The sequence below is a fragment of the Mya arenaria genome, chromosome 4, assembly GCF_026914265.1.
Source record: "Mya arenaria isolate MELC-2E11 chromosome 4, ASM2691426v1".
Taxonomy (NCBI): domain Eukaryota; kingdom Metazoa; phylum Mollusca; class Bivalvia; order Myida; family Myidae; genus Mya; species Mya arenaria.
The window spans coordinates 18,780,156-18,803,164 of NC_069125.1; the positions used below are offsets into that span (position 1 = coordinate 18,780,156).

General features: G+C 35.5%; 1 protein-coding gene across 1 annotated transcript in view; it reads left to right on the top strand.

The window, feature by feature from the left end:
* LOC128232496 (atrial natriuretic peptide receptor 1-like) overlaps positions 1-15,503 on the top strand; it is a 42,380-nt gene extending 26,877 nt beyond the window's left edge. The window contains exons 13-24 of the mRNA XM_052946069.1: positions 691-874; positions 1,644-1,720; positions 2,339-2,515; positions 3,892-4,063; positions 6,297-6,452; positions 7,498-7,678; positions 7,980-8,120; positions 8,534-8,657; positions 10,705-10,773; positions 11,359-11,521; positions 12,955-13,065; positions 14,252-15,503. Coding sequence (XP_052802029.1) covers positions 691-874; positions 1,644-1,720; positions 2,339-2,515; positions 3,892-4,063; positions 6,297-6,452; positions 7,498-7,678; positions 7,980-8,120; positions 8,534-8,657; positions 10,705-10,773; positions 11,359-11,521; positions 12,955-13,065; positions 14,252-14,628 — 1,932 coding nt within the window. The 3' untranslated portion in view covers positions 14,629-15,503. The remainder of the gene's footprint in view (positions 1-690; positions 875-1,643; positions 1,721-2,338; positions 2,516-3,891; positions 4,064-6,296; positions 6,453-7,497; positions 7,679-7,979; positions 8,121-8,533; positions 8,658-10,704; positions 10,774-11,358; positions 11,522-12,954; positions 13,066-14,251) is intronic.
* The last annotated feature ends 7,506 nt before the right edge of the window (positions 15,504-23,009 follow it).

Below are 23,009 nucleotides of genomic sequence, written 5' to 3' on the forward strand. Positions count from 1 at the left end.
CCAGATTCTGCATCATCATTATGTAATAATACTCTCATTCACAACGATGTGATATTGTTTTGGAACCACTTTTTTTCCCGGTTATGCATCCGAGAAACATGTAATTTTATGATTATTTTACTCTTTGATACTGCAACTGCAGAAAAAAAATACAATTGATGTATTGGTTGTGTTAAAAGCGAATCCACGACGGACTAATGAACATAGAAATATTGCACCAAAACCACTCGCCCACAAGGACTCATATAAAAGCTAACCTTTAAGAGTTTTATTGAATCGTGTTACTAAGGCTATTTAAAACCCTTGGCTTCAAAGACAATATCTGAGTATATATCAACATTTGTTGAAGGGTTCCAGCCGTCAGTGTCTTAGTTTTAACACTCAAAATGATTTGCCTCACTTTGTTTCGTCATAGAAGAACGTGCATTTTACAAAACATGAGCGAGCCCCTTTAAGTTTTATAACATTTTCGAATACATGTTTATTTGATTTATTTTAAAAAATAAATTGAAACCTATTATAAACTTTGAATTGTCCGAGTAATTGATTTATAAAAAAACGTTCATATAAATGCACAGTTTGCCTGATTTGAAAATCATATATTCAAAATATTAAAAACTGTTTTCCTGTTCTCGTGTAATGATTATGTAAGCTCGTATGGAAGTTATTCTCTATCAATCTCTTTTACAGAACAGTTTCAAAAACTTGTCAAAAAGAAAACCATCTTCAAAGACGTTAAAGCGGCGTCGAATTAACGTAACTGGTCTACCAGACATGAAGTCGATTACCGAGAACGGAAAGAAGGGTTCGCCAGAAATCACCATGAAGGCACTTGATCCTGCCTCAATGTTTGGATCTGTTGCATTTGTTAGAGGTAAATCAATGGCAGACAAACGTAAATATACAATGTATATAAGATATGACGTGAGTGGAAATAATGACGTTTCCTGTGACTTAACTTAGAAAAGTGTTTTAAGGTCCATATCCTTGTGACTAAATTAAGAATCGAAGAAACAAATAGTTCATAAGCACAAAGCTAAGACATTACAAGTTACACACAATATACAAATAACGCAGACAGATCACTCATGCATCATATCCATATCTGTTAAATAATTGCGGTTCTATGTTTTATTAGGCAATGGCAAAACTAACATGTACATGGTATTCGGAAGACTTTTTGTCCAATGGGACTGCAGTGTTTTTTTCAAATCTTCCGTTCGTTTATTTTGGTCAATCAGCAGTCGGTATTTGGGTCAGTAGACGAGAATTTATGAAATACATGTATGAAAGCATCGAACGGAATGTACCGCGCCTGACCACGTTCAATTTGATCACAATAACATGGCTTAGTAGCCAAATACTATATACGTTAATGTTCTTTAATGACACATGCAAATTAAAAGCTGTTTTCACTTGTATTGTATAAAGGTATCTTGATGATTTTTTATATACAAGTTACTATTAATTGTTAATAACAGCTACTATTGATTGTTCATAACAGGTAATTTTGATTGTTCATAACATACTAATTGTTCAGTCTTTTGTCGTTTTAACAAGATTTTGAGAACAATCAATGTTGCTTTATGATTGCATTTTTTTTAATTCTTGACGTTCAAACTCTCTGTTTCTTGTCATTTCAGGAAATCTGACGTCTGTTAAACGGATGCAGATCCCTACTTTGAATCTTACAAAATGCGTATTACAACAATTGAATCAGGTATTTTAACTAGATATGATATAAATAATTGTATTATCTTTTAAGTTTAAAAAAGTGCATGTGTGTATAATTGTTAACCTGAAATTTCTATAAATCTGCCAATATGTGTGAGTATATTCATGGTATGTTTTTCCAGTGACAGATTGTATGATTTCCAAGGTTTATCAAAACACAAATAAAATGAAAAGTATAAATTAGATCAACAGCTCGCAAGAAAAAGTAACAACCCCGAAGAACGGGATCAAATACTGCATATTTGTGTCGTTTCTTCCGTCTTTTTCTCCTTCAGCTTACGGAATTAGAGCCTTCTTTCGAACTTTTCTCCTTCAGATAATGTAAATAGAGCCTTCTTTCGAACTTTTCTCCTTCAGATAATGTAAATAGAGCCTTCTTTTGATCTTTTCTCCTTCAGAAAATGAAAATACAACCTTATTTTGATTTTTTCTCATTCAGATAATGGAAATAGAGCCTTCTTTTGACCTTTTTCTGCCTACGATAACGGAAATAAACGCTTTTGTCGATATTTTCTCCACCAGATAATGGAAATGAAGTCTTATTTTGATATTTTCTCTTTAAGATAAAGGAAATAAAGCCGTCGTTCGATCTTTTCTCCTTCAGATAACGGAAATAAAGCATCAGAACATATGCGCATTTGTAGGAGCATGTCTCGAGCCGAACCGTTTCCTATTGCTATGGGAATACTGTGCGAAGGGCAGTCTTCAAGACGTCATTTGGAACCAGAACATCAAACTCGACCAGATGTTCATGTTTGCCCTCAGCCACGATGTTGCAAAGGTCTGTGCACAAAATACACAATGGAACTTGCTGAGACAAGCCCAGTATCCTAAATTTAACCAGTAACATATTTAAAGGCACACTGACCAATGTCCAGTAATAAAACTAACAATGAGTGACTGCAGTTTAACAGTGTCAAAAAATTGGCTGGTAGGAGTGGCCCCCTTTCATAGATCTAAAGAAAACATAAATGCTTTTAGGTTAATCGTCACAGGTCATATGAAACAAAGCCATAAGCTGATTTCCTTCAAGGGACTGTTGGGGTTACCTCCAACAGTGACAACAAAGGACTGGTCGATTTAACCGGTTCATTACTTAAAAATCAAAGTTATGTGTTAAACGCCATACTTACTAAACACATTTCGGAAGAGAGGCCATTTAAAAGCACACAATATGTCCGAAGTATGAAAACAGCATTTTAGGGTAAATTGAAAATGTTCGTTTGCAGTAATGTTCTTTGGCAGAGAATTGCAATGAGAGTCGATTGTTTTCTTCAAATGTTTTTGTCACAAAAGGTTTCAGGACAAGTTACGTCAGAAGAGACCTGTTAACATGCATTTGTTTGGTACGCACCGGACTAATTATCACAAGGGACATTTCTTCGTAGGGTCGACGCTCACCAAAACAAAAACAAAAACATTGTTTAAAATTGAATTGAGTAATACTTAAAAATATCCGAAAATCGAGAACTTTGTCAGTCAATTCATTCTACAAAGTCTAGTCAATGAATAGGGGTTCTATTGTTCTTAAACTGATAGTAATTAGAATAATGATAATTTCTCTTTGGTAAACAACACATATTTCTTTCCACTTCGTCATTTTGAAAGCATTTGATAATTGTCAAATACTTGGCGTTTAGTCTCTCACAGCACTTAATAACTGGATATCGTCCATGAATGATTACATTAAAAACTTGATGATAAATCTGAGCTTAATATCAACCTTACTCCTATCCTCACGTTTTCATTGAATTCATCAAATCTATTACGTTGGTAGTATTTTAAGTACCTGTTCAAACTGGGAACATAAAATTTGTAGATTCATTTTTATGTCCTATGAGATGATAAGCAAAACATGTAAAAGTAAATAATTGGATAATTTTCGTGTGTCAACTCTTAATTAATCAAACAAACAACCTTGGTCCAACAAAGCGTTAAAACCACTTTATGTTACTATTATATGAACATATTTTGCAATGGGAGTTGTCAAACTTAAGATGTAGCATTCCAAGCGAATATTCCCTGCCTGTAGATTCAAAGAATAAACATACAAGAATATTTAGGACAGTTATTTATGAATCCCATTAAGAAAGCTGTACTGATATTAAGATACATTTGAATCGCACAAATTTAATGTATATATAACTCTCTATACAGGGCCTTGAACTATTGCACAAGAGCGCCATACATTTCCACGGGAACCTGCGCAGCACCAACTGTGTGGTGGACAGCCGATGGACGTGCAAACTGACTGACTTCGGTGTCCCGACAATTCGAGAGATGGAGAAAGTTGCAGCTCAACAGGCTAATAAGGATCCACCCTGGGAAAGTAGGTCATTTTCGTCATTTCCCTGGTACAAAAGGTCACTATTGTAATTATCCATAGATAGTAGGTCACTTTCGTAACTTCCTCATAGCTTACACTTTCCTATTTAAGTTTCCAATGGAAACTTCAGGGACAAGCCATATTAGATATATCATATCAAAGGCCTAACAAACGACTACGCCGTATCATTTGGGCCAACATCGCTTTGTACTAGTTGGCATGCATATTTAATAGATGTGCAACTCTATATATGGAGGCGTACCTACATCTAATTCAGAGAAGCACCGATTAGTTTGGAATTTCTTAATATAGATGTGTACCTTTAAACTTGAATGAGGTTCACCTCTACAATATGCTTTTGAATAAATGCTACATCACAAACGACAGCAAATGTCGATTTAGAAGACAGCTAATGAGTGAATTCAATCACTCTTGAGTCTGTATTCAAAGGTACTGAGAGTGAAAATGCACGTGCCACCGCTTAATCCCATGTTTCGTTATCGCCGGTATGTACGATGTGGTTTTGGAGAAACATTAAAGTTTGTTTACATTATCACAAATATGCAGTACACATTTATCAAATACAGCTTTGTTCGATTTATGAAATTATGTTTTATTTTTACTACTTAAAAATAAAACAGGATTATAAGTGATTAATGCCTTATTTCGGTGAAATATATGATTGTTTGTCAAAGATATATCAAATTTGAAAAAAAAGAAAAAAAAGGAATTTTCGTGGAAACATTATTGTTGTCATTTCCAACTTAATGTGCATTTGGGATTAATTGTTTCGCGTTGGTCTATTAATAAATGTCAATCTAGCTTGCAAAACTACTAAAACAATCTTATTCATGATAAAAGTGTCTAGAAACGATATATTGCAAGCGTAACTAGTTTCAATAGAAGTTGGAGACCGAAGTTACAAAAATACAAGCTTTTATGACAGTACAATATTTTTAGTTGTTTATCGAAAACAGAGGCAAGTCCTGGCATCGAAGTAAGAGGGGGCGTATCTTAGGGGCACAACCTTTTAACATTCCCCCTTCTTTCAGAACTCTTTATAGTTTGAGATGTTGGCAGGGAGATTTTTTTAACAATGTATGGTCCGAAATGTTGATTTTTAGCGTATTGTATTGCTTTTTCTCTGCGAAACTGACATAAAAGGGAAACTGTTAATAAATGATATAGCATTAAATTATTTAAACCTGTATATGGGTTCTATTTTGCGTACTTCGTATTTGAATTTAAAATGTAATTGAGACGTTCATAGTTTTACGTTAACGTCTCGGTGTGGTCAGTATGACCACTTGGAATCTAAACTGGATGATCACGTAACTAGACTCATATACATTCTATGACAGTCTTTTGTTATTTGAACATTAAACATTGGAACCCCCAAAAGACAAACGGACAAGACATAAAAAGACGCCCTATTCAGTTCGAGACTTTTTTTGTAAAACAACGGGGATATGCCAAGTAGGCTATACTTAACCCAATCGGAACTCCTCGGCCACCTCCGCCGTACGAAGAACCTCGGATGTAAAAGTAGTTCGTAATAATAATAATAATAATAATAATAATAATAATAATAATAATAATAATAATAATAATAATCAATTGCAGTATTCTAACGTGTATTGTATTACTTAGTTCAAAATCATTCCTAGTGAAGTGTTTTATTGCATAAATCAGATTCCTAAGACTACAGTCCTTAGGCTTAACTGCTTAATCAAAATTACTACGCGACCTACTTGCAGTGTAGTTGAATGTAAACAAATATGACATTGTAAACCTTTTAAACAATCAGTATACATCTGAGGTTGTTTCGAAGGCAAATGGCCGAGATGCTCCGATTGAATTTAATTAAGAAACAGTTTATAGGCACAAGGATCAACGGAAAGCAGAAACTAGTCTAAACAGTTTACAACGATTATGAAGACAGTAAAGAAAAATATACTAAGCCACTGTCGTTTGCATGATGTTGCACGAGTGTGTGATCTTGTATTTATTGGGGAAACCGAAGTACCCTACTTATCCGGCTTGGTGACCTGTAACACTCACATGGGCCTAAGCCGAGACTCCAGGTCGCTTTGGTGAGAATCGATTGCGCTAACCACTGTGCTAACAGGACAAGATGTAAATGATAGACATACACCGCCACAAGACAACATACATATAAAATACAAGTACTAAAGATCGTTATTAGTACATGTTGATTTCATCTGATTTCTTTCAGAGTTGCAATGGATGGCACCAGAGTGTTTACGAGAGGAGAGGAAGGAAAAATGTGTTGACCGCCAGAAGGTCGACATCTACGCCCTAGGAATAATCCTGAAGGAGGTGTTTACACGGTCCGGGCCTTACAGCGAGTATCCATTCCTTGAATCAAACGGTATGTTCTCATCGGAACACCTCTGCCATTATTCAAAAGATCTGACCTATTTAAGAACGGTGATTTAAAACTGGTTGATTGAAAACGTGTTGAATGTGTTTTCAACCGTCAGGAGACACATTTAATGTTTTAGAGAAGTAGAGGAATTATACCCGGCGTCCTGAAAGTTAATTTCTTTATATCTTGTTTCAAGTTACTCGAAAGCGTAAATAAGTCAAGAATCAAAATCAACCAGTTCGGTATATTGTTGTTGTGTTCCCACTTTCCCAACCGCTAATTTTCCTATAGAAATTGAGGTTGGGGTTGGGGTTTGGGAGATGTATTGTGTGTTGTTGCCGGAGATTGCCGAGTTATTACGATTGGGTATGTTCGTGTACTACGTGGTATGGTTTTCTTTATGTTAGGGTTGTGACATGAGTTGATATTAAAACATGCAAAAGCAGATACTTTAATAATCCTTACTTCATCTTATTCGTTTTAACTATCGCGGGAAAATTGTTCTCTGATTTATTCTCTCTAGGACTAAATAAATAACATTACATTCGTTATCGTTATCCACTTGTCAATTGTAACCACCACGCCCCCCCCCCCCCTGCGGGTATACCGGCGGGGATAGCGGGAGAAATGGGCTGTGTTTTTACTTTCCAGGGGGGGGGGGGGGAGGGGGCTGCAATGCCAAGTGAATGCGGTGGTTTTATGTTCACGCCGAAATTTACGGGAAATGGGCCGTGACTTTGTGTCTGGAAATACCCCTTCTTTTAAAAGGATTTGTCCGCGAACGGGATTTGTCCGCGTTTTAGCCAAGCTTGTTCCGGAGGTAAACGAAATCTTGCGATATTTTTTAAAAAGATGGTGTTTCATCCTGATCATCTCTGAATTAACCTAGGATGTCCCCGGGGCGCGGAGGCATTTAACGGGGATTTTATCAGCAGTTTGTCCTCGCTATTCCCCAGACCTGGGGGGGGGGGGGGGCTTGGTTACAATGGTAAAAATGGACTGCATTATTCGTAGACATGGTTACCATTATCTTAATTTCGATTTTCAGAAATTGTGGAGAAGATTAAATGCCATGTGAAGGGAGAGCGACCATTTCGTCCGATGCTGTCGTTACAATTGCGGCAGCATACGGAACTCACGTCGTTGATCGAGGACTGTTGGAGCGAGGACCCATCAAGTCGCCCGAATGCCAATAGGGTCCTCAAACAACTCAACAAAATTAACCCACAGTAAGACTTGCTTTATTTGCCTGATAAATATATTGTACAAAATTTGATAGCATCCACTTAGCTTAAATATTAATGTTAGTAATATTTGTATGTTTTTTTGTTATGTTTTTAAAACTAATTCAATACTGACATGGTAGCCGAATTTGAATGTATTTGAAGTATATAAAAGTGTTATTTTTTAAATTAATTCTAACACAAAATGGTAAGTATTCAAATATGGAAAACGTTAGTATTTGTGTGGTTAATATGGTCAGTTAAAGAAGTTTAATCGCAAATTGTGAAATCCTGTCTTTCATTTCAGGAATCTGACTATGATAGACAACATGATTGTGATGCTGGAGAAGTACGCAAACCACCTGGAGGACCTTGTAGCGGAGAGGACGAGCGAGTTGGATGCTGAGAAGGCCAAAACAGAAAACCTCCTGTATCGCATGCTGCCACAGTGAGTCTATATGCATATACTGGTCTCTTTAAAATGCGGTTACAGAAAATGACACCAATGGGTCATATTCATTTTAATGCAGTTAAATGACCCCCCCCCCCCCGCCCCTCGTTGTGGAAATGGTTGAACATTGAATAACGGAGTGAATAATCTAATCTAGAGCTTATTATTTTAGGAAAAAAAATATTATTGATATATTTAAAATGATGATTCAGCATGTCAATGTTTTACTTCTCTTAGATTGTTAATCTACTGAATGCATCCGCCATGTTCTAGTATCAAGAATTTTAATAAGATTTCAAAATGTTAACATATATATATATATTTACTAAAGCTATCATCTAAACTAGGTCATTTTCATACTATTATTGTTGAAAATTCTGTAGCATCAAGTAAATGATTTTGTACTTCAGAACTGTCGCGGAAGAATTGAAATTGGGTCGACCAATCAAAGCTGAACATTTCGACGAATCAACACTATACTTCTCAGATATTGTCGGCTTTACTTCAATATGTTCAAACAGCACACCTATCGAGGTGAGTCTATCTATTCCAACAGCAGGCATTTCGAGGTACAATATAGGTACATACAACACGTTTTCATTTATTACAACAGCACTTCAATCGAGGAAGGGTCATCTTTTCCTACAGCACGCGTATCGAGGTAGGTTAAACTATCCCCCCTCCAACAGCACGCCTATCGAGGATGTCCATCTTTTATAACAGCAAGCCTGTATGTTCCAACAGAACACTTAGGTTCATCTTCAATATGTTCCAACAGCACATCTATCTATGTATGTTCATCTGAGCTATGTTCCAACAGCACACCTATCGAGGTAGGTTCATCTGAGCTATGTTCCAACAGCACACCTATCGAGGTAGGTTCATCTGCGCTATGTTCCAACAGCACACCTATCGAGGTAGGTTCATCTGAGGTAGGTTCCAACAGCACACCTATCGAGGTAGGTTCATCTGAGCTATGTTCCAACAGCACACCTATCGAGGTAGGTTCATCTGCGCTATGTTTCAACAGCACACATATCGAGGTAGGTTCATCTGCGCTATATTTCAACAAAACACCTATCGAGGTAGGTCAGTCTGCGCTATGTTCCAACAGCACACTTATCGAGGTAGGTTCATCTGCGCTATGTTCCAACAGCACACCTATCGAGGTAGGTTCATCTGCGCTATGTTTCAACAGCACACCTATCGAGGTAGGTTCATCTGAGCTATGTTCCAACAGCACACTTATCGAGGTAGGTTAATCTGAGCTATGTTACAACAGCACACCGATCGAGGTAGGTTCATCTGAGCTATGTTCCAACAGCACACCTATCGAGGTAGGTTCATCTACGCTATGTTCCAACAGCAAACCTTTCGGGGTAGGTTCATCTGCGCTATGTTCCAACAGCACACCTATCGAGGTAGGTTCATCTGAGCTATATTTCAACACAACACCAATCGAGGTAGGTCAGTCTGCGCTATGTTCCAACAGCACACCTATCGAGGTAGGTTCATCTGAGCTATGTTCCAACAGCACACCTATCGAGGTAGGTTCATCTGCGCTATGTTCCAACAGTACACCTATCGAGGTAGGTTCATCTGAGCTATGTTCCAACAGCACACCAATCGAGGTAGGTCAGTCTGCGCTATGTTCCAACAGCACACATATCGATGTAGGTTCATCTGCGCTATGTTTTAACAGCACACCTATCGAGGTAGGTTCATCTGGGCTATGTTTTAACAGCACACGTATCGAGGTAGGTTCATCTGAGCTATGTTCCAACAGCACACCAATCGAGGTAGGTCAGTCTGCGCTATGTTCCAACAGCACACATATCGATGTAGGTTCATCTGAGCTATGTTCCAACAGCACACCTATCGAGGTAGGTTCATCTGGGCTATGTTTTAACAGCACACGTATCGAGGTAGGTTCATCTGCGCTATTTTTTAACAGCACACCTATCGAGGTAGGTCAGTCTGCGCTATGTTCCAACAGCACACCTATCGAGGTAGGTTCATCTGCGCTATGTTTCAACAGCACACCTATCGAGGTAGGTTCATCTGAGCTATGTTCCAACAGCACACCTATCGAGGTAGGTTCATCTGGGCTATGTTTTAACAGCACACGTATCGAGGTAGGTTCATCTGCGCTATTTTTTAACAGCACACCTATCGAGGTAGGTTCATCTGCGCTATGTTTCAACAGCACACCTATCGAGGTAGGTTCATCTGCGCTTTGTTCCAACAGCACACCTATCGAGGTAGGTTCATCTGCGCTTTGTTCCAACAGCACACCTATCGTTCATATATCATAAATCATTTGAGTTTCATTATTTAATGCTCATTCAAGAGTTTATTAATTTGATGCTTAAATCAATGATTTACAGAGCAGTATATGGTTATGAGAAAATTTTGATTCAAAGTCTTTAACATTAGTCATAAATATAAGCAAAGCACCCGTCTGATTGCATTAAGGAACTTCCGACATCTATAAAAAAATATATCTTTTTTGCATATATTGTTTTCAAAACATATTTTACATGAAGCTGTTGAATTTAAATATAATTCTCGACTTTTTCAGGTGGTTAATTTATTAAACAGTCTCTACACTCTCTTTGACGATATAATCACCAGATATGACGTTTATAAGGTAAGTTTTTCTTAAGCAATTGAGGCGAATAAGAATAGACATATTCATGCTTGTGGACTTTTTAACTACACATTCTGGTTACGTTGCTGGTGACAAAACAGATCAATCAATTGTTTTATGTGATAGCAGTTTTACAGTAGTTTTCTTAATACACCTTATTGAATAATTAAACATCACATTTTAAGGTCTATGTATAGGTAAGTGTTTGTTAATATGCATGAATCAAATAAATCGTTGTCAGGCCTGGAGCAGTTTAATATATGTATATTAACAAAAAATTGTGTTCAACTTTATATTTTGTCCAATGAGGAGGCGTTTTTTTTTTTAGGTTTTCCAATATATTTATTTCAGTAAATCAGCAATCAGCCGTATTGATTTTAATCAGGTGAAGCTGTAGAAAAAAATATCGTCCCGTCCAACCTATATTGTGCGCCTTTAAAGCAGATATTAGATAAACCTTATTAAAATCATTAATGGAAGAATGCTGATTTACCAAACATAAACCTATGAAGAATTTGAAAAATACTGCCATTCTGTTTGATGAGTTTTATACATGTACATCAAATACTGCAATAACCACTATAGGTAGAAACCATTGGCGATGCGTACATGATCGCCAGCGGTTTACCGAAGCGGAACGGAAAGAAGCACATACAGGAAGTAGCCGACTGCGCCCTGGACATCCTCGCGTCCATATCCACATTCTGCATCCCTCACCAGCCCGACCAGAGAGTCAGGATTAGAGTAGGTATGTGTGAAAATAAAGTCAATGTATCGAATTATAAAGATACACAATATATTTGATGCATTTTTTTATTTTGAATGCATTTATAATCATGTTTAACTCATTTTACCTTAATGATAAAAACAAAAACAAACATATGATTTGGTTACAGATAATACAATATTAGTCCTATTAATGTTTTTTAATTAATAGCGTGACCACAAATTCCCAGTTTAAAAAGCGCTAGTATTTTATGCACACATAGAATTCTTTATGTCATTGTGCAACGAATATTTCATTAGCAGTGCCTTTATCAGTCAGCTGACCGCGATCAGCCAATCAGGAGATTTGTTAAGGCACGCGGGCTTATCAGGTCACTTGACCTCTCATGTGATCTCTGTTAACCAATCTTCAGCCATCTCCTTTGCTTACTTCGGCATAGTAGAAGCGTTCGACAATTTGGTTTAATGTTTTCAACTAACCACCACCTCCATCTCCTCCAACTCTTTTTCTCTTGAAAAAAGGAATTTGGTTGTCTAGGGTGCCGCACATTTTACTTTGTATCATTTGATTCATTATGACTTGTGTTTCATTAAAATGTATTATTTCCCTGTTTATACATGTACTGCCATAATATAACGTTATTTACAACTTTGTATTTTTCTGTCTATCATAACGGGGGCGGTTTACCCACCCAGATATTGTATTACGGAAAACATAACGTAACACTAAATGTCAACCTATTCTTATTGACTTTGATTTTATTTTATGGCATTTTGAATAAATGCCCATTATCAATCAACGCAGTGTTTCTTGTTTCTTTTCCTACATACATTACTAGTTGAACCGGCTTGCGATCGCCTTTACCACCTAATAAGTGTACAATATATATGAAAAGCGCTAGAGCATTTTATTGCTTGTACTTTTATCTGTCTTCTGAATCATATGCATTTTGTATCATTAAAGTCAAACGAGTTAAACACGATAATGCATTAAAATATTATTTTTTGTGCATAATTAAACCTATAATGTGCGTCTTTAAAATGAATTCGATATTCTTAAGTTTTACCATATGTTTTTCTTCAATATATATATATCAAACATTGCAACAGTGTATGTCATACTAGTAAATACATGGTAATATTATCAAAGGGGTTACATAAATATGTTTTTAAAGACAGAATATTTGAGATGTGTAATGCTATTTGTCTGTCCATTTGAATTTAAGAGTTTGACCTGTTTACCATGTAACAATATCATATTATAAGTGTTGTTATTGTTTTTTGTTCCTGTAATTATAATACAGTTTTTAATTTATAGTTAGATACATCGGTGCAATGTTTAATAGACAGCTGGTTCTTATGCAAGAAAGCATCTCAGTCATGACCTGTTACAGTTATATTTGTTTCAATCGGACGCATAACTAAATAACAAAAGCCATGTTGTTCAAATTGCAGGTATTCACTCTGGCCCTGTTGTTGCTGGCGTTGTTGGTTTAGCGATGCCTAGGTACTGCTTGTTTGGAGACACGGTCAACACGGCGTCCAGGATGGAGTCAACTGGACTGCGTAAGTATTAGACATGGTCCTTATGGAAGAACATAAGTTAAACTTAAACTTAATCAGGTTTTATTGGAATGGATAGCTCCTTGAGACTCAGCCATGATATTTTGAACCTATTTTGCCGTTGCTGCAAACGTTTACTTTTCTATATCTCCAGCAACTTGCGGACAATAGGTTTAATTATTGGAAACAATACATCATTGATAGCGATGTTGTTAATTAATACCATAAAATATACAAAAACGCCTCACTATCTCATGCATGTAGCAAAAAATATAGAAATAAGAAATGCATTGTGTTTATCATAATTTATGATTTTATTTTTACCTTGTTCTATTTTAGTGCACGATTTTTTTTCTGAAACATCTAAATAATAAAAAAGAAACAGAATTAAATTCGATATTCTTTATTATTGTTTGTATGTCAACATTTTTATTGCTGTGTATAAAGTAGTGTTTCTTATTTATTTGGTTGTGACTGTCATAACAGTTTACAGCAGCAAAGTCTTAATATAAAACATAACGCATTAACGACATTATTGTTTTAATCATTGACACGTTCCCACTCATAAACGTAAATTAGCGTATTCATTTTCGGCGTATCTGTATAAGACGGAGTTTGACTTAGATTTTAGATCAGTCATGTATTATATATAGAGCCCGGTGTGCAATTACACAGCAAATAAAACGTTTTGATTGGTTTATATATCAAGCTTGAATGTACGAAATGGGTGTGTCTTGAATATATAAAAGACTTTAAGATTTTATTGTATTTCATAATATTCACTATGTTATTGACAAAAGATATTGGTCAACCCAGAATTTACGTCTCTCGAAACCTTTCGGCCTGTTTTTCAAAGATTCTCGGAGACCGCCGAGCACTAAGTATTGTTCGACACTCATACCATACATTGTAGCGCAATATGTTGGCGATCAATAATATAACAACATTGTTGTTTTAAATAAACTATAGTACATATATACAAGAAGAATCTTCACCATACCACCATATATACACATTTATTTCTGTCAATCAACTGCTGTGCTATTTTGAGTTTATTTTTATTTCAACATACCTCAAACATCATTACAAGCCTTATTATGTTATGGATGTTCCTTACTGAATATGTACACAAAAGTGCACGAAGCATTGAACTAAAACGTTAATTGTTTTTTACATTTCCATTTTACAGCATTGCGAATCCATTTGAGCTCACACTCAAAAGAGGCATTGGATGCATACCCCGGGTACCATCTGATCTGTCGGGGTGAGGTTGCAGTAAAGGGAAAAGGGAAAATGAGGACATACTTACTTTGTGGTCGAGACGGATTTAAAAAAGAATTGCCATACTCAGAGCAATATGACAATTGTGAAAACTTGAATTTTCGTGCCTCTGTGACGTCATTGAATTCTATGGCGTCATTGATTTCCGGGGCGTCATCAAGTTTCACAACATGTCCGTCCTTGGAGTTCGCACATAAAGTATCTCAAGTGTCTACATTCTCCGAAGACTTGGACGAAAAGTACAAATCAAAACAAACCAGTATTTTGGAGGTAACGTGTTTGTGACCTACAAAATAACGCAATAACAACGTCATTTCATATACATCAAAAGACGAGAATTATTTTGCAAATCCATTTTCAATGGATATGAGATACATTACCGACACAGTTCCATACGCCAACGGATATATTATGTGGAAAGCTTATTTATAATAAGAAAAGGGCGTTTTGACTCTCTACTTTGGAAAATGAAAGACAGCAAGGGAACTATTACACGAGTGTTTGCTGAACAGTTTACAAATGCGGGTGAAAGTTATTGACATGTGATGTATTATGCAATGCAATGTAATCAGTAGAGCTATGGTGTGTATTTCTTAAGTAGAAATGATTGATAGTTGCATTTGCGATATATTTAAGCTATTAGTGTACATGGTGAGATGCAATATATTTAAAAGCCCTACAATAGACTGTGTTACAGTCTTAATCAAATTAATGTAAAATATTTCGCTCATGTACAAAACATGTATTTATGATGCATTATTATGTATATTATGTTCTTTTCACAATACTTATTCACGTAATGTGCTTTATGACTACTTTATTTATATTGTGATATTCACTGTACGCTTCCACGCTGATTTGTTTTCACGGACTACTTTTTAAGCGTATTTGTGAATACATCTATAAATTCTAGATAAACTACAAGAGCAAGTGGCTAACTGGTAATGTTTGGATAGACTAATTAAAGTCGTATTTGGCTTACTTAACCCATTAAGCCAAACCTAATAAAATTGTCCTTAAACGTGCACGTAGGAACTACCTTTCTCGATGAAATAAAATTGTTTTCCAAGTAACTGTTATGTTGTACATTTGTTTTTGATGTTGTTTATGAACATGTCCTACTTGCAATGCATTTTTTGATAATAAACCTTGAAAATTCACCTATGACTAGTCGTTCATTTTACGTTACATAATAACAACGCTTGTTTGAGTCATAAGTTTCTGAAATCACTGTTGTTGAATGGTGTGTACCTAGATATTGCAATAAACAAATGGCAGCCTGGTTTCTCCGTTAACTGATGGGAAATATTCTTTAGCTGTCATTATCCTCGAAAATGTTGTCAGCCAAAATTAATAAAAGGTTCGGGAAAATGTTACATTACTTATTCAAACCATGTTGATTTCGACTGTTCACGGTCACTCCATAACAGTCTTGTTCCAAATAGGAATACAGATTATTCATTTATTCCTCCATTTCAGTCGAGAATTATGACTGACAAAGAATTGATATTTTAAAGTACAGTAGACACATTGAACCAAAGAGTTACATTTACAATAAACAAACAAACAAAATAATTAAGCAGAAAGTCAATGGGTGTATTTGAGAGATACCGCTTATTTCACCTTTGGAGGTCTTTCTTATATGCTTCGCTACAATAATGTTAAGCAATGTCGTACTTGTTCTTCGCTGGCATATTGTATGCAAGAATGTAGAATAGTTCAATTAATAATTAAATGTTTTAGAATTGCGGGTCATTAGTGTATGAAAACATTTAGCTAGAGAAAAGAAAGTGAAGGACTTCACAATTATCCGTGTATCAAATGTGTTCATACGCAATTCTAAGATATTCAATGTTTATATTTACACTCATTATTTCCTGGGGTAAAATCGCTGAAAAAACCGCTTCCAAGATGATTGAACTTAGTACAAACTCTGCCGTTTGGACAGCGGTCCCTTGATTGACGTCATTTGTTTCATCGACGTCAACGTCAACGCTGAATAAAAAACGCCGCCCCAATAGTCTTCACTGGTTACCGAACACTAGCATATTTTCCTAAACTGCGTTCGCGTTTGCCTTCGTTAACGATTTTCATAATTAAACTATTCAAGCAGATCAATAAGTTGTTGTAATTATTTAGTTAAGACATTACATTACAGTCGCCAAATTTGAATTTTAGACGAAAATTGATTTCAAGTGCGAACGTTCTACAGGCCGCGAAACGATAAACGATAATCGGCCCGGGCCGGAAAACTGATAATCGCCATTTCATCCAAATAATCACGAAAACCCGGCACAAATATGTCACATGCACTATATTTTGTAATGAATACTCGATTTTAGAAGATCCTACTAATTTGTAAACGTAATGGATAATTATTTGAAAACTAAATATATGGATTGATTGCAATACTTCGTGTGATTATACTGTATGAAGGCAGACACGCACGCTTGCAACCAACTTCACAGCACGAACACACGATATGTAATGCGATCAACCATTAAATTAACATTTTTTAAGAGTTCAACATCATCCATTGCTTGATTTGACAGCTACAGGTAAGATTGGAATATTGACAATTTCAAGACGACAGCACAAATAACATCTACATTATAAACGGCATGGTATAAAAAGAGCAAAATTTAATGTATGAGACTATAGTAATTAATCAGACATTATGTAATACCAATTGCGGACATTCAGTGGATGAATGGTAACTGCAATGGTTTATACCGAAATACATTTATAGACTTTATAAATTTATATTACAGTCATCCAAATAGCAAACCTAAGATTTAGGCCAATTTAAAATATAGATCATACACGAAGTCATGTTTTGGAAGGAATGAGTCTACAGTTTACGCACTGGATAGTTTGTTAGGCATATTTATGTAAAAAAATCTTACGATTGCAGGACTTTTATTTTTGCAGGCTCAAAGTCATAAAATATGAAATGGGCATATGGTTACCATTTGTTACGAAGAACTTCCGTCCACATTTGTTAAAATTGTTTCTCGGTCCTATGCTTAATTGCAAACAGATTACGATTAAAACGAGGCCCACCACAGAAGATGAATGATGATGTGAAAAGAAAAGTAAGACTGTTATAATTGTGAATAGCTATGCTATTTTAAAGGATTCTTAGATTTCGTATATTCGTTATTTAATAGCTTTTAGTTTTTTTAATATTGTTGAATGGTGTGTACCTAAACACTGTTTTAAACGAATGACAGCCTGGTTCCTCCGTTAACTGACGGGAAATATTCTTTAGCTGTCCTTTTCTCGAAAATGTTGTCAGCCAATTTTGATAAAAGGTTCGGGAAATATGTTATATTACTTATTCAAACCATGTTGATTTCGACTGTTCACGGTCACTGCATAACAGTCTTGTTCCAAATATATAAACAGATTATTCTTTTATTCCTCCATTTCAATCGAGAATTATGACTGACAAAGAAGGGATATTTACAAGTACAGTAGACATTGCGAAACAAACAGTAATATTTACAAAAAAATGAACAAAGAAATAAGCAGAAAGTCAATGAGTGTATGTCAATTCAATTCAATTCAATTCAATACTGTATTGCCTCCAATAATGAAGATAGGAAAATACGTATATGATAGACGAAACACATACAAAGGTATTTGTGAATAAACATACAGTTATATATAGATAGGATGAATATAAACTATTGTTAAATGGTTATATATGAACGAAATTAATAAATATAAGCAAATATACAAGGTGATGAATATGTTAAATACATTAACGAAACGAAACAGAAGGAATTTTAATGAACACAGAATTAATTATGTTAACAGTAGAGAAAAACAAAACACACAAACTATATAACAATTGTGCAATATCCAGTCGATATACCGCTTTATCCACCTTTGAGAGTCATTCTAATAGGTTTCGCTGCAAAAATGTTTAGCAATTTCGTAATTGTTCCTCGCTAGCATATTGGATGCAAGTATGTAGAAGAGTTCAATAAATGATTGAATGTTTTAGAATTGCGGGTCATAAGTGTATGAAACCATCTGGCCAGATAACAATCAGTGAAGGACTTCACAATTATTCGTGTGCTGACCAAATGTGTTTAGATACAAATGAACCGCAATTATTAAATGTTTTATAATTATATTTACACTCATTACTCTTCGGGTCAATCTGCTAAAAATAACGCTTCTAAGATGATTGAACTTAGTTCAAATTCTGCTGTTTGGATAGCCCCTTGATTGACGTCACTTGTTTCATCGTCGTCACATACAGTTTCCCGCCAGGAAACATCATTTGTCTAATCACAAACGTCGTTTTATTATGGTAAGAGGTATTCCGATGATATTGCGTTCATGAGAATATATTTACACTCTTTAAGGCTTTAATTCAGACAATGTGACGTTCATAGGACCTATCACGCAAAGGGTAATCGTTTCATTATTAATTTTGCTCATTCGCGAGCGCAACGTCATTTTATCAATGTTTTCCAACGTTACACTTATCGGCTGTTTATTTATACGAATGTCCATTTGCCGGAAACCTTTATTTTCGGATTGATCGGGGTTTATTCCTGCTGTATGAACGCAGTATGGCACGCGAACACATTCCATGTAGCGCGCCAGCGCTTCTTTGTCATTTGCTCGATTGCCCTGCTGCGTTCATACAGCATTAACGCAAGAAAGTATGCGATCAGTACTTATATTTACATTTAAGATAATTACTCATTAAGAGTAAAAATAAGCAATTTCTTCAGCAATTGAGTGTTCGTTCTTAAAGAAATGTAACCGACAACATACGCTTGTATAGGAAGAGTGGCTGGTTTTAATAACGCCGAATATCATTGGTTAAATGACGGAACGCTAACTCAATCGGAGCGCTCTATTAAAATAAACAATGACGTCATAACTACGTGCGTGTTATACAATATGCACGTCAAGTTTTATCTATACAGAAGACTAGGCGAATGAATATATAACAAATAATTACTCAATTGCAGAAAATTCTACTTATTTGTAATCGTCATTAATAATTATTAGAAATGTAAATGTAAGGATTGATTGCAATTTTCATGTGATTATATTGTATGAACGCAGACGCCCATGTTTGCAGCACGAACACACGATAGAATGAGATCAATCCTTAAATAAACTATTGTTTTAGGTTTCAACATCAGGTGCTTGAATTGACAGCTACATGTAAGGTTGGAATGTTTAATATTTCAAAAAGGCAGCACAAATAACATTTACATAATGAACGGCAAGGTAATAAGAACAAATACAATTGACTGCAATAACGAATGAGACATTTATATTCCCAGAAGCGAAATAGGAATTGCAAAACTCAGTTGATGCATGGTTACAGTATAACATATTATATACCGAGATACGTTTATTTTCTCTATTTATTTATATAACTGTTATTCCAAGCAGATGTAATATTAATGCCAAGTTTAAATATAGGTCATGCACGAAGAGTTTCTACGGAAGCCTATTAGGGCCGTTTTGACCTAGAGTTTAGGCGTACAAAATTAGAACTTAGAGCTTACAATTTAGTACTTTAATAGGACTTAGTTATTAGAAGACAATACCAGCAGGCGCGTCATTTTACGAAGAAAGCGAAAGAATTCAGAAAACAGATCGCATATATAGCAGTAAAACAGAGCTTTTGCTGTATGTATGATGCGCTTCCGGAAGTAAGTCCTTTTACGTAGTTTCTAATGTTTTTACTCCCACGAGCCCCGTCAAGTATGAATTAAAATTAACCAATCAGTCATTATCATCGACAAACGTTTCTTCATCGTGGCCATGGCCAGTGGTGCTGTTTTTTGTAATGTGTATGATTTGTATGCATATGCACCCATTTTATTTGGAGGTTTGGGGGTGGGGGGGGGGAGCGTACGTGCATGCTTCCGTCCGTAACCATTTACTTTGTAAACGTGTGTTGCTTAAAACTAAAAAACTACATATATGTGATCTAGAGTCATGAATCTTCAGCTGAATGTTATTCGTATGTCCTAAGTCATGAAACCTTAAGGGAACGCTGTTGGGTGATGAAGTTGTGTACTGGGATTTTTTTAAAGCTCTAGATAGTAAAGTTTGGCTCTTGTATTGGAAAACTTGAGTTTTGAATATGTGTCGCTAAAAAACTCATTTTTTACATAGAGTCATGAAACTTGAAGGTAATGTGCACCTGGGGATTTGTTAACAGCTGTACATAGAAAGGTTTGGCCTTTGTACACATGTATAAGGAAAAATGCGTTTTTGAACATGTGTTGCTAAAAAAATCCAAAAGAACTTAGAGTCATGAAACCTAAGGGGGAAGTTGTTAAGGTGATAAGGTTATGCACTTTGGATTTTGTTAACAGTTTCACACAGTTGGAGGAGAGTCATGGCCCTTTAAATCACAAAAACAATGCATTTTCGAACTTGAGCTGCTCATAACTGCCGAATAATTTCAACTATCATGATACCTTAGAAGAATTTTGTTCTGATTGTGCACTTGGGATTTTGTTCGCAGATATGCATATGAGTAACCATTTAAGTTTTTTAAATAAATAAATGTTACTATTGATGGGAAATAAATTAGAATTTGGTAAAAAAAAAAACTCCTTGGTCCTGCGGAAAATGTTGGGGCATCCCTGTCCTATAGGCACAATTATAGTTTCACATACATTAACATATTCATCATGTGTTATTCAAATTACCAAGTATGATGCCAGACGTCGATGTCAAGAAGTGCTTGAATCCTTAAATAACAGTTTATGTGCTTATTGATCACGACTTTACCCTGACGATCAGTCACTAACATGCCCGATCATCGGCAAAGGATTTTCGATTCCGTCCGATTCCTTACACTTTGATATAAAACGAGTTTCTGAAATTGATCAGGGTTCGTTAACTAAGGGCTCTCGTAATATGCAGGCAAATGTTATACACTTACTGTTTTTATCGTTTTCTTGGTTATAAGTTTTATACAGTTAATCGGAAAAATATGCAAGAACTGTTGCCACAGCTGTCATTTCCAAGATGCATTTAAGTTAATGGTTTATGTTTTTCATGTAAAAAACAATACCCTAAAGTACACAAAGATGCTTGAAAACTGTTGTTGTTTGTTATAATACCAGTAAATAGTAGGATGATGTCGATTTTAGCTGACGATTTAAAGGAGACATTTACAAGAGTCGAACTTATCAAGCATTACTTTTCCTGTAGTGATCCAGATAAATACATTTTATTGTTTTTATTATACTGCACATGATATTAAACACAGTGTTCGCCAGTTGAAGCAGAATTTTAAAAAGCTAAAAATCATGCGTGGCACAGAAATTGTACCCCAGAGGAAATTGAGATCCAGAGGTTCATGCGCAAATAAAAAGGAACGCTTTATATGTGGCAGATGTTAGTGAAATATTGCCATCTTGTACTATATAGAGATTCTGTGTTAAAGATAATGAGAGATATCAGCCCCTTAGGGATAAATCACTGAAAAGCACACCGATTATCAGATGAAAGTTTTCCTTAAATGGTCCAAACTCTCTGTTTCATGTTGATGGCTATGACAAATTGAAGCCGCACGGATTTTATATTCTTGTGGCAGTAAACTGTTACAGTCGACGAATTTTGTGCCTAAAAGTATCAAGTCGGCATCTGTTATTGCGTAATATTACATAGACACAATGAAGAAACTAGGCATTGCCCCCAAGGCTCCTTCGTTCGGACAAGGGAACTGAAAATGCAACACTTTCTTGGCTGCAACCCTTTTTCAAAGTCAGTGTTTCGGGTTAGTAAACACATATATGTGATCATTGCTTAGTGCATATGCCATTTAAAAGAACTATTTTGGGATGCCGAATTTCACTGTGTACTTTCACCTCCTGAAGAATAGATTCATGGCATACACGTCTCTTATACTTTATTCAATAGCCATATCATGTTTAGACTTCAAATTATGTCGATCGATTACAAAGCAAGTATTCAACAAACGAAGCTTCACTTGAACCGCATTTTACAATGAATTGCTCATCACGCCATACATTGCTTATTCGCAAATATCCAACTACCAACCAGTTGGTAGTTGGGGATTCAGATTTTATCTATTTATTTGGTTTAAAGGTTCACATATGAAGATATCACATGCTTAATGTATGAGTGTACATGCATAAAATACATGGTGTGCTTTCTTCACAACGGGGGATGGTCAAATAACCAAATGGCGAATGTGCGAATAATAGTGATTAAAAACAGTGTTTGTTACGAAGATACATATATTGTATACACGAAAAAATGCAATAACTGTTTGATTTCTTTTCATGTGTACCTTTTAACTATAAAACAAGACAAAATCTGAATCTCCAACTATCAACTTGTTGGTATTATTCGCGATTATACTGGCAATGTTTGAATATCCTTCCGGCAAATGCGCGAAAAAAGTGATTTAAAACAGTATTCGTCACAAAGATACGTATGTGTACATGCCTAAACATACATTAAGTGGTGGATTTCTTCATATGTATACCTTGAGACCATATATATAGACAGAATCTAATTCTCGACTGTCAACTGGTTGGTAGGTTTGTTTTTGAGAGCTTAGTGATTATTACGCAAAATTGTAACAATATTAGAAATGGTTTCATGTTTTAAAATAATTGTCAATATCCAATGTACAT